Source organism: Phacochoerus africanus, chromosome 5, assembly GCF_016906955.1.
Source record: "Phacochoerus africanus isolate WHEZ1 chromosome 5, ROS_Pafr_v1, whole genome shotgun sequence".
Taxonomy (NCBI): Eukaryota; Metazoa; Chordata; class Mammalia; order Artiodactyla; family Suidae; genus Phacochoerus; species Phacochoerus africanus.
In genome coordinates, this window is record NC_062548.1 from 122,408,203 (window position 1) to 122,421,499 (window position 13,297).

General features: G+C 37.3%; 1 protein-coding gene across 7 annotated transcripts in view; it reads left to right on the plus strand.

The window, feature by feature from the left end:
* The window catches only part of PUM2 (pumilio RNA binding family member 2), a 108,337-nt gene that overhangs the window by 18,151 nt on the left and 76,889 nt on the right, over positions 1-13,297 (plus strand). For 6 of the 7 annotated variants that reach the window (XM_047782571.1, XM_047782574.1, XM_047782577.1 and 3 more), the window contains exon 2: positions 10,365-10,433. In XM_047782571.1, the coding sequence (XP_047638527.1) occupies positions 10,383-10,433 (51 nt within the window). In that variant the 5' untranslated portion in view covers positions 10,365-10,382. Of the gene's footprint in view, positions 1-9,584; positions 9,604-10,364; positions 10,434-13,297 lie in introns of those variants that run through there. The other variant, XM_047782573.1, reaches the window with a different exon arrangement.

Sequence of the window (13,297 nt, forward strand, 5' to 3'; positions counted from 1 at the left end):
ACCATATTTTAGATTCCACAGATAAGTGGTCTCATATGGTATTTGTCTCTTCCTGACTTCACTTAGTATGAGAATCTCTAGTTTGCATCCATGTTGCTGCATCTTTTTTTTTTTTTTTTTGGTCTTTTTAGGGCCATATGCATAGCATATGTAAGTTCCTAGGCTGGGGGTTGAATTGGAGCTGCAGCTGCCAACCTACGCCAGAGCCACAGCAATGTGGGATCCGAGCTGAGTCTTCGACCCACACCATAGCTCACGGCAATGCCGGATCCTTAACCCACTGAGCAAGGCCAGGGATTGAACCTGCAACCCCATGATTCCTAGTCGGATTCTTTAACCACTGCGCCACAACGGGAACTTCCCCTTTTTGTAATGTTTTTCCTTGAGCTGTTTTCAGGATTTTCTCTTTGGTTTTCAGCTCTTTCATTATGATGTGTGGGGTTTTGGTTTTGTTTTTCCTTTTTTTATCTTGCCTGGGGTTCACTGAGCATCTTGAACCTGTAAATTTTGCTTTCATCAAGTTAGGGGAATTTCTGGCCATTGTTTCTTCAGATAATTTTTCTACCTCATTCTTTCTCTTTACTTCCCTCCCCCTAACTATTCTAGCAAGTTAAGAGAAAAGGGGAATTTCTGGCCATTGTTTCTTCAGATAATTTTTCTACCTCATTCTTTCTCTTTCCTTCCCTCCACTAACTTTTCTAGCAAGTTAAGAGAAAAGAATAGCTTATTTGCTATCCATATATCTTGGGCGGGGGGAGGGTTGGCCACCCTGTGACATACGGACTTCCCAGGGATCAGATCAGATTGGAAATCAGTATTGGTCTGTGTTCAGATTTGTTTTACCGCCAACTTACTGTTAAATGCATCCGGTGGGAATTTTTAAAGATATTTTTCAGTTTTAGAACTCTGTTATTTATAGTTTTGCTTTTTTTCCTTGCTGAAATTTTTATTTTTTTCACTTTTTAGCAAGTTTTTCCTTTCATCTTTGAGCACAGTTATAATAGCTGCTTGAAGATCTTTGCTACTTCTAACCTGGGTCATCTTGGGATTGGTCTTTTATTCATTGATTTTTTTTTTTCCCCTTTAATCTAGGTCAGACTTTCCTGTTTCTACATGTCTGGTAATTTCAATTGTGTTCCAGTATTTATTATTAATACATTGAAAATACTCTAGATTCTGTTTATGTTCCTATGGGGAATATTATTTCTTTTGTTTGTTTTTTGTTCTCATGGAACTCAAACTCCAAATTCCTGTAACTTTTGTGGAGGTCAGCTGCAGACATTTCTACTTAGTCCTTTTAGCCATAATTGGGCTGCTTGGAGTCAACCCCACATGTATACAGTTCATAGATTGTTTAAAAATCTGAGCAGAATTTAGTATAGAATTTATGTACAGTTCGTTTTCCATTGCCTTCATTTTATATTTTGTCCCAAGTTTATGGTTACCTGCAGGAGGGTTTGGTCTGATAGGAACTACTTCTCCAATTACAAGGAAATGTATGAGATTGACTAGAACAGTAACTATACTTTAATTCATTTTTTTCTCTACAAAATCTTTCACATTGAAGTTGCTTAGTAAAAGCTTACCGAATTAATGGAAAGATGAATGTTCCCTCACTTTGTGAGAATTGTTAATGAATCCAGCTTTTCTAGCAAGTTAAGAGAAAAGAATAGCTTATTTACTATCCATATATCTTCCATATATCTTGGGGGGGGTGTTTTTTGGCCACCCTGCTACATATGGACTTCCCAGGGATCAGATCTGAGCTGTAGTGGCCAGCCACCTAAGCTGCAGTTGCAGCAATGCTGGATACTTACTAACCCACTGTGCTGGGCAGGGGATTGAACCCATGGGTTCTCCTGTGTATCTTTTTTGATGTAGTATTTGTTTAGACCTTTGGCCCATTTTTAAAGTGGGTTGATTATTCTCTTATTGTTTTTAAGAGCTTTTGATATATTCTAGGTACAAATCCTGTATCTGATGTGATTTACAAATACTTTTCTCCTGTGGTTTGCCTTTCCTTTCTCTTATCAGTATCTTTTGTAGAGCTTGTTTTTGTTATTAAAGTCAAATTTTTAGACTTCAGTTTTTCTTTATGGACTCTGCTTTTGATGTTGATTAAGAAACTCATTACTGGAGTTCCCATCGTGGCTCAGTGGAAACGAATCCGACTAGGAACCATGAGGTTGCGGGTTTGATCCCTGGCCTCACTCCGTGGGTTAAGGATCTGGTGTTGCCATGAGCTGTGGTGTAGGTTGTAGATGTGGCTCGGATCTGACGTTGCTGTGGCTGTGGTGTAGGCCAGCAGTTGTAGCTCTGATTAGAACCCCTAGCCCAGGAACCTCCATATGCCTCTGTGCCACCCTAAAAAAAGGCAAAAAATAAAAATAAAAAAATAAACTCATTACCAAATTAGTTCCCTGGTAGCCTAGCAGTAAGGATTCGGCTTTGTCGCTGCCATGACTTGAGAACTTTTACATGCTAAGGGCATGGCCAAAAAAAAAAGACCCTCATTACTAAACACAAAGTCACACAAAACTTTTCTGTTTTTTTAGGTTGATAATGTTGAGTACATTTATCTGTATGATGAATTTGAGTTAATTTTTATATCAAGGTGTGTATTGAGGTTCTTTTTTTGCATGTGGACATCTAATTGTTCAGGTACCATTTGATGAAACAATTGAAGAGTTCTTTCCTTTCTTTTCCTTTCCTCCCCTCCCCCCTTTTTTGGCTGTACCTGTGGCATGTGGAAGTTCCCAGGCCAGAGATTAAACCATAACAGAAGCAGTGACAACATTGTGTCTTTAACCTGATGAGCCACCAGGGAACTCCCAAGAGCTTTTTCTTTTCTTTTTTTTTTTTATTTATTTATTATTTATTTTTTTATTTTCCCACTGTACAGCAAGGGGGTCAGGTTATCCTTACATGTATACATTACAATTACATTTTTCCCCCAGCCTTTCTTCTGTTGCAACATGAGTATCTAGACAAAGTTCTCAATGCTATTCAGCAGGATCTCCTTGTCAATCTATTCTAAGTTGTGTCTGATAAGCCCAAGCTCCCGATCCCTCCCACTCCCTCCCCCTACCCCTCCCATCAGGCAGCCACAAGTCTCTTCTCCAAGTCCATGATTTTCTTTTTGAGGAGATGTTCATTTGTGCTGGATATTAGATTCCAGTTATGAGTGATATCATATGGTATTTGTCTTTGTCTTTCTGGCTCATTTCACTCAGCATGAGATTCTCTAGCTCCATCCATGTTGCTGCAAATGGCATTATGTCATTCTTTTTTATGGCTGAGTAGTATTCCATTGTGTATATATACCACCTCTTCCGAATCCAATCATCTGTCGATGGACATTTGGGTTGTTTCCATGTCCTGGCTATTGTGAATAGTGCTGCAATGAACATGCGGGTGCATGTGTCTCTTTTAAGTAGAGTTTTGTCCGGATAGATGCCCAAGAGTGGGATTGCGGGGTCATATGGAAGTTCTATGTATAGATTTCTAAGGTATCTCCAAACTGTTCCAAGAGCTTTTTCTAATAGCTATTTTTTTAATGTTTATGTACCCAGCACTGTTTAAGTGTTTTATGTTATATAATTCAGTTTTCATGGCATATCATGTGGAAGTTGCTACTGCTATCTTCCCATGAGGAAATAGAGGAAAAATAATGTAGGTTAGTTGTCCAGAGTTATAGAACTACTAGCTACCAGAATTATAATTTGAATACAATTCTGTCCTCCTGAAGCCACATTAAGGAGTTTGAACTTTGAGTCAAGGATTAAAATACAGGAATCATATGACCAGAGTACAGTTTAGGAAAGAGATGTGTTACATTTTGGAAATTAGATTGTAGGATGGGGAGATAGAGGATTGCAGTATTTTAGGTTAGAGATGATGGTGGTCTGATCAACCAAACAAGTGGAAAATGGATAGATTTGAGAGGTAGGAGGTTGACATAAGAAAGGGAAGAATTAAGTTATAAGTGGACAATAAAAAAGAGTAAGGTTGAAATTTCCTGTGGTATCTTCAGGGAATGTGAGGAAGGTGATAATCAGAAATTTGAAGAGGAGAGAGATTTGGTTTATAAATACAAATGTGGGCATGAGGTCCTAAGCATTATGCAGTCCTCAAAGCACTGGGGAATGAATGAGATTTCTTAGGATAAATGATGGTATTCTAAGAAACACTAGCATTTAAGATTTGAGTGGAAGATAGGAGTAAGTGAAGAAGCAACTAGACACATAGGAGAGTAAAAAGAATTGTAAGAGAAAGCCTAGGTAACTGAGCAGTATTACAGGAAGGGAGGAGTGCTTTGTAGTGTCAAGTATTATGCAACTGGAGAGAGAAGGAGAGAGAGGGGGAAGGATAGAGAACTGACTGGGGAAGAGAATAAATGGGATTATATGGTAAGGGCCCCGAATTTGAAGGCAGTGAATTTAGTGGCTTCATTTTTTTTGTTTTGTTTTGTCTTTTTGCCTTTTCTTGAGCCCCTTCCGCGGCATATGGAGGTTCCCAGGCTAGGGGTCTAATCCGAGCTGTAGCTATCGGCCTACTCCAGAGCCACAGCAACGTGGGATCCAAGTTGCATCTGCAACCTTCACCGCAGTGCACAGCAACACCGGATCCTTAACCCACTGAGCAAGGCCAGGGATCGAACCCACAACCTCCTGGTTCCTAGTCAGATTCATTAACCACTGCGCCATGACGGGAACTCCTAGTGGCTTCAGTTTTGAATGGTTTTCTCCAGCAGTACTTAACACTAGGAGGCAAAGAGCCTCTGACTCAAGAAGGTATTAATTGTCATATGAAAGGTAAAAAGCAATTTAAACTGTTAGAAATGCTTAGAAAAATCTGCTTTAGTTTGAGAAGGGAAAAGGATTATTCTTCTTTTTAATTGAAATATGATTGATTTGCAGTATTAATTTCAGGTGTACAGCATAGTGATTCATTATTTTTACAGATTTAACTCCATTGAAAGTTATTACAAAATAATGGCTATAATTCTCTGTGTTATATGTACAGTGTATCCTTGTTGCTTACCTATTTTATACATGGTAGTTTGTATTTCTTTTTTTAAATTACTCAATGAATTTTACTACATTTATAGTTGTACAGTGATCATCACAACCAAATTTTATAGCATTTTTATCCCAAACCCCCAGCACATCCCCTGCCCCCTCAACCTGTCTTATTTGGAAACCACAAGTTTTTCAAAGTCTGTGAGTCATTATCTGTTCTGCAAAGAAGTTCACTGTATCCTCTTTTTGATTCCACATGTAAATGATAGCAGTTGATGTTTATATCTAACTGTCTGACTGATTTCACTTAGCATGATAATTTTTTTTCAATTTTAATTATTTTTATTTTTTTCCATTATAGCTTGTTTACAGTGTTCTGTCAGTTTTCTACTGTACAGCAAGGTGACCCAGTCACACATACATATATACATTCTTTTTTCTCACATTATCATGCTCCATCATAAGTGACTAGATATAGTTCCCAGTGCTATACAGCAGGATCTCATTGCTTATCCATTCCAAAGGCAGTAGTTTGCATCTATTAACCCCAAGTTCCCAGTCCATCTCACTTCCTTGCCCTCCTCCTCGACAACCACAAGTCTGTGCTCCAAGTGTATGATTTTCTTTTCAGTGGAAAGGTTCATTTGTGTCGTATATTAGATTCCAGATATAAGTGATATATGGCATTTGTCTTTCTCTTTCTAACTTACTTCACTTAGTATGAGAGTCTCTAGTTCTATCCATGTTGCTGCAAATGGAATTATGTTGTTCTTTTGTATGGCTGAGTAGTATTCCATTATGTACGTACCACATCTTCTTCTCCACTCCTCTGTTGATAGACATTTAGGTTGTTTCCATGTCTTGGCTAAATAAAATGGCAATAAGAACATACATATCAATAATTACCTTACATATAGATGGACTAAATGTCCCAACCAAAAGACATAGACTGGATGAATGGATACAAAAACAAGATCCATATATATGTTGTCTTCCAAACTGAAAGTGAGAGGATTGAAGAAAATATTCCATAAAAATGGGAATCAAAAGAAAGCTGAAGTAGCAATACTCATATCAGACAAAATAGACCTTAAAATAAAGAATGTTATAAAAGACAAAGGACATTACATAAATGATCAAAGAAAGGATCAATCCAAGAAGATACAGCAATTGTAAATATATATGCACCCAACATAACATCACCTCAATATATAAGGCAACTGCTAACAGCCTTAAAAGGAGAAATTGACAATAACACAGTAATGACAGGGGACTCTAATACCCCACTTACAGCAGTGGACGGAGCCTCCAGATAGAAAATCAACCAGGAAACACAGACTCTAAATGAAGCATTAGACCAGATGGATCTAATAGATATTTATAGGACATTTCATCCAAAAGGAGAACACACATTCTTCTCAAGTGCACACAGAACATTCTCTAGGATTGATCACATTCTGGGCCACAAATCAAGATTCAGTAACTTGAAGAAAATTGAAGTCATATCATGCATCTTTTCTGACTACAGCGCTATACGACTGGAAATCAACCACAAGAAGAAAACTGCAAAAAAACACAAACTCATGGAGACTAAACAACATGCTACTAAACAACCAGTGGGTCACTGAAGAAATTAAAGAGGAAATTAAAAAATACCTAGAAGCAAATGTCAACAAAGATATGACACTCTAAAACCTATGGGATGCAGCAAAAGCGATTCTAAGAGGGAATTTTATTTTATTATTTTTTCTTTCTTTCTTTCTTTCTTTCTTTCTTTCTTTCTTTCTTTCTTTCTTTCTTTCTTTCTTTCTTTCTTTCCTTTTTCTTTTTCTTTTTTTTTGTCATTTTGCCTTTTCTAGGGCCGCTCCCGCAGCATATGGAGGTTCCCAGGCTAGGGGTCAAATTGGAGCTGTAGCCACCGGCCTACGCCAGAGCCACAGCAACACTGGATCCGAACTGCATCTGCAACCTACACCACAGCTCATGGCAACGCCAGATCCTTAATCCACTGAGCAAGGGCAGGGACCGAACCTGCAACCTCATGGTTCCTAGTCAGATTTTTTAACCCCTGCACCACGATGGGAACTCCTAAGAGGGAATTTTATAGCAATACAAGCCTACCTCAGGAAACAAGAAAAAGCTCAAATAAACTAACTTTACATCTGAAGCAGCTAGAGGAAGAAGAACGGACAAGACCTAAAGTTAGCAGAAGGAAAGAAATCATAAAGATCAGAGTAGAAATAAATGAAATAGAAATGAAGAAAACCATAGAAAAGATCAGTGAAACTAAAAGCTGGTTCTTTGGAAAGATCAACAAAATTGATAAATCCTTAGCCAGACTTATCAAGAAAAGAGAGGACTCAATAAAATTAGAAATGAAAAGGGAGAAGTTACAATGGACATCACAGAAATACAAAGGACCATAAGAGACTACTGCATGCAGCTATATGCCAATAAAACAGACAGTCTAGAAGAAATGGACAAATTCTTAGAAAAGTACAATATTCAAAGACTAAACCAAGACAAGATAGAAAAGATGAATGGACCAATCACCAGTACTGAAGTTGAAACTGTGATTAAAAAACTTCTAGCAAACAAAAGTCCAGGACCAGATGACTTCACAGGCGAATTCTATCAAACATTTATCCCATGTATGCAAGGATTCTTCAGTATCCGTAAATCAGTCAGGGTGATAATACCACATAACAAACTGAAGAATAAAAACCATGTGATCCTCTCAATAGATGCAGAAAAAGCCTTTGGCAAAATCCAACACCCATTTCTGATAAAAAAAAAAAAACCCTTCAGAAAGTGGGCTTAGAGGGAACCCTCCTCAACATAATAAAGTCTATATATGACAAACCCAGAGCTAACATCATTCTCAGTGGTGAAAAGCTGAAAGAATTCCCACTGAGATCAGGAACAAGACAAGGATGTCTGTTCCTGCCACGACTATTCAACACAGTTTTGGAAGTCCTAGCCACAGCAAAACAGAGGAGAAAAAGAAAAGGAATCCAAATTTGAAAGGAAGAAGTAAAACTACCACTGTTTGCAGATGACCTGTCGCTATATCTAGAAAATCCTAAAGATGCTACCAGAAAACTGTTAGAGCTCGTCAATGAATTTGGCACAGTCGCAGGATACAAAATTAATACACAGTAGTTTGTATATTTCACTAGCATAATATTCTCTAGGTCCATCCATGTTGTGGCAGGTAACAGAATTTCATTCTTTTTATGGCTGAATAATACTGCAGTGTATGTATATACAACATCTTTATATCTATTAATCTGTTAATGGGCATTTAAGTTGCTTCCATATCTTGGTTATTATAAATGGTGTTTTTATGAACATTGAGATGCATGTTTCTTTTTGAATTAGTGTTTTCCTTTTTTCCAGTTAGATACTCAGGAGTGGAATTGCTGGATCATATAGAAGTTGTCTCTTTTTAGTGTTCTGAGGAACATCTATACTGCTTCCATAGTGACTATACCAAATTGCAGTTCCCACCAACATTGTACAAGGGTTCCATTTTTCCACATCTTTTCCAACATTTATTTGTAGACCTTTTGATAGCCATTCTGATAGTTGGGAGGTGATATCTTGTTTTGATTTGCATTTTCCTAATAATTAGTGATGTTTAGCATCTTTTCATGTGATTGTTAGCCATATGTTATGTCTTTGGGAAATTGTCTATTCAGGTCTTCTGCCCATTTTGTTTGTTTGTTTCTTGTCTTTTTAAGGCTGCACCTGTGGCATATGGAAGGTCCCAGGCTAGGGGTCAAATCAGAGCTGTGGCTGCTGGCCTTCACCACAGCCACAGCAATGCCAGAGCCTTAATCCACTGAGCAAGACCAGGGATCAAATCTTCGTCCTCATGGATGCTATTCACATTCATTTCCACTGAGCCATAACGGGAACTCCAAGTCTTCCCAGTTTTTTGTTGTTTGTTTTTTGTTTTGTTTTTTTTTTGGAGCAGGAGTTTATTGATTTGTATGAGCTGTTTAAATATTTTGGATATTCATTCCTTGTCAGTTACATCATTTGTAGATATCTTCTCCCATTCTGTCTTTTTTATTTTGTCCGTGGTTTCTTTTGCTTTGCAAAAGCTTTCAAGTTTCATTAGGTCCCATTTGTTTATTTTGGCTTGTATTTTGTTTTAGGAGACAGATCCTAGTTTATGTCAGAGTGTTCTGTCTATGTTCCCTTCTAGGAGTTTTATGGTTTTATGTCTTACATTTAGGTCTTTAATCCATTTTGAGTTTACTTTTGTATATGGTGTGGGGTAATATTCTCTAATCTCATTGTTGTACCTGTAGCTGTCCAGTTTTCCCAGCACCACTTGTTGAAAAGACTCCTTCCTTTCCATTGTATATTGTATTGGCTTCATTTGTTACAAATTAATTGAGCATAAGTGTATGGGTTTATTTCCGGATTCTCTCTTCTGTTACATTGATCTATGTGTTTGTTTTTGTGCCAATACTGTGCTGTTTTATTTTTGTAGGGAAAAGAATTATTCCTAAGGAAACCTCTGAATATTGTAATTCCTCTCACAGCTGATTAATTAACGTGTTGCTTTGAGGTAGAACTGGTTCACTACTTAAGTATTCTTTTTTTTTTTTTTTAACATTTATTTATTTATTTGTTTGTTTTTGTCTTTTTGCTATTTCTTTGGGCCGCTTCTGCGGCATATGGAGGTTCCCAGGCTAGGGGTCGAATCGGAGCTGTAGCCGCCGGCCTACGCCAGAACCACAGCAACGCGGGATCCGAGCCGCGTCTGCAACCTACACCACAGCTCACGGCAACGCCGGATCGTTAACCCACTGGGCAAGGGCAGGGACCGAACCCGCAACCTCATGGTTCCTAGTCGGATTCATTAACCACTGCGCCACGACGGGAACTCCCTTAAGTATTCTTTTAATCATTGAGATAAGATCTACAGATAATGAATTTCTGAGAAATTTTGAAAAATCTTAACTGAAAGAAGTAATGCAAAATAATTTTGTAGTAGGAACTACAGCATTTTTTTTCCTCTTTAAAGATAACTCTATTTTAGTACTTGAGCTCACTTCTGCTGTTCTTTACTTTCCATCTATTCTTTTGCTCAGAAAACTGGTAGGGGTTTCTTTTACCACACAATAATCCAAGAACCCTTGACCCCAGGTTTTCCGACACACTTTTGTGCAGAATGCTAGCCTGTATTCTAATTGAGAAAACCTGTTTTTATAGGGAAATAGATTCTTGCCCATTTCGGCTCATGCTGTAATATCAGTAAAGCAATAAAATATAAAAAAATTGATGCAGTTCTATTCTAATTTTTCTAATTTTTCTTTTTGTTAACAGGTTTGATCTGTGGATGAAATGAATCATGATTTTCAAGCTCTTGCATTAGAATCTCGGGGAATGGGAGAGGTAAATATTTATCAATACTAAGAATGTGTACCCCACTTTGAGCCATTAAGACTTTTTTTTTTAAACCATAAATCTTGAAAATAGTGGTTATACCTTCCAAATGATATGGGCTTTTAAAATCTTTAGTTGTGGGATTTTCAGCTTTATTAAAAAAAAAACTTTTAGCAGTAATTTTGAGTGAGATTGTTTTTGTCTGGTTGATTTGATCAACTTGGTTAGGTAATGTCTTATATTTTGGTAATGGACCATAATTACTTAGATTAGAAAAGAGCCTTCCTTGATCTTTGTCCTGTTGTTTTATATGTGTAAGCTGTGTTTGCTTTAGCCATACTAAATAGTTCGCTATTTTCTCTTCCAAAAATTTCTCCTTGTTTATTGTGTGCTTAATAAACTCCTAATCCTCTGCAGGACTCTACTGAAAAAGACTCTTTATCTATTGTCCCATTGCTGTCTGCAGTAGAATTAATTACTTCCTCATCTGACTTCTCATGGATCTTTATACATACTTTATTATGTTACTGATTACGGTTTGTTTTATATTAGTCTCCTCTATAGACTGTTAGCTTTGAATGGCTAACACACAGTGGGCACTCTAAATTTTTGAATGGATTTTATCAGTCCTCTTTATCTATGATTTTCATCGGGGCATCCCATTTAACCTCACCATTACATAATTTAAGGCATCAAAAATAGTTTTCCATATACCTAATGAGTATTTAGAAAATTTTAATTGATTATGAAAACCCTTGTCACATTTTTATTTTGTCATGTTTTGTAGTATTAACATAGTGTGGACTTTGATAATAGAAAATAACCATGAATATATAGACCTAAGATGTGTGATTAACTGCTTGCTCCTGGAGATTATTTTACTTTGGTAGACCTTCTTGAGACTCACTCCATCCAATGCTGTGCTCTTCAGATGCAGAAAAAGAGTCCAGTCACTCCTCTGGGCCACAAGAGGGCACCCTGCAGCTAGCTAACCCTCCCCTTCTTCAGAACAGCGTTTTCCAAAGAGTTTGTCATTTTCAGAGGACTGATTTAAGGGTGAGTTAAGGTGCTTAAGCATAAGTATTGCCAAAGTAAACTTCTTAGTCCAGTGCTTAAAGTAAAACTCTGGGCCCTAAGAAAATTTGAAAGAAGGGATACTTTTTTAGTTCAAAACCAACAACAAAACAACTTTGCAGATTTCAGTGGCTACAGAGCCGTTATTTACACTATGGGTGAATAAAAAGAAGCAGGTAAAAAGGGTTTTCTTTTTTTCCCTGTTACTTGTTTTCTTTGATCTTTAGAAAGCAGAGTGACATATCTTACAAGCAGGTTTGAATAGTGTTTCAGCCTATTTTATTGGCAAACCAGAACTTGATTTTTGTTAAGACCAAGAAAGTCACACCCTTACCTTTATTTAGACTCCCAACACTATGTAGACGACCCATATCTACATTGTGTATATATTTACATTGGCTTTTTTCCCCTCCCTTTCTAAGTAGTATTTGATAAACCCAAAAACATTTTTTTGCATTTTTAAAAAATGTCATGATCGGAAACAGTAGTTGAGACAGTTTAGTTATGTGGGGGTGGAGGGCAGGGTATTTGAGGTTTTTGGAGAAGAGGCTGGGTTGAATAGTATGTTAAATGATCTAAGCTTAAATCTAAGCTTTTCTTAATGGAGATGTCAGATATGCAGAGTGAAACTAGCTAGGGTGAGGCTGCCTGCATTTTCGGCAGATACCAGATCAGTGCCTCTGTGACCTCCATCTAGTAGAAATGTATTTTTAAATAAGCTGTTATTCACTAATTAAGTTTTTTTCTTAACAGTTTACCAACTAATTCTGTTACCTCTAAGAGAGAGCTAAGAACCTACTCAGATTTCTGTCTCTGGGTTCTCTCTCCCACAAGCCTTTCTATCTTTCCTCATCTCACAGGCAGCAGGGAACCTTCTGGGATTTCCTTCTTTGCCTATCTCTCTCTCACCAGTCTTCTCCTCCTTTCCTGACAGGTGAGGTTTTTTGTTTTATCCCAGAATTCATTCATTTTAATAAATTAAAAGCGGCCTTGAATTTCTGGCTCTTGAGTTTTCTAAAGTTGCTTGTTTGTTTTTTTAATGTTACATCCTTTTCTAATATATTGCCCTATCTAGATTTTTTTCTTTAAAAATAACCTTTACTTATTATGTCATAAGTTGTAGATCTGTAATGTACAAAGCACTGCATTACATATAGTGTTATTTTCAAGTGTACTGAGTGTTGTAGTTCATAATAGCTTTTACTGACCCATCATCAGAAGGGCAGTTTTTTTCTAGTTGTTGATCCAAAATAGGAACAGATTTATATTCATCCATTCATAAACTCATCCGTTCCAATTTTTTCCATACCACATTTTTGTCAAAAGGCCTATCATTTGCATTATATTGTATGGCTTCAAAAGAGCAGAGCTAATTAATAGGAGGTTGAACTCAACTTCGTTAGTATGGTGTTTTAAAACTATGCTACAGAGACACATACCTATTTATCTATATGAAAATTAGACAGGAACTTTGTGTGTATATGAGTGTATATATACACTTTTTTTTTTTTTTTTGTCTTTTTAGGGCCACACCCAGGGCATGTGGAGGTTCTTAGGCTAGGGGTTGAACCGGAGCTGTAGCTGCTGGCCTACACCACAGCTTATGGCAACGCCAGATCCTTAACCAGCTAAGCAAGGCTGGGGATTGAACCTGCGTCCTCATGGATGATAGTTGAATTTGTTTCTGCTGAGCCACAATGAGAACTCACCATATACACTTTAAAGTAAGGATAAAGAGGCTCCTGCTTGAAATTTTTTAGGGAACCCAGATTTTAATTTTAAATCACCGAGTTAATGTG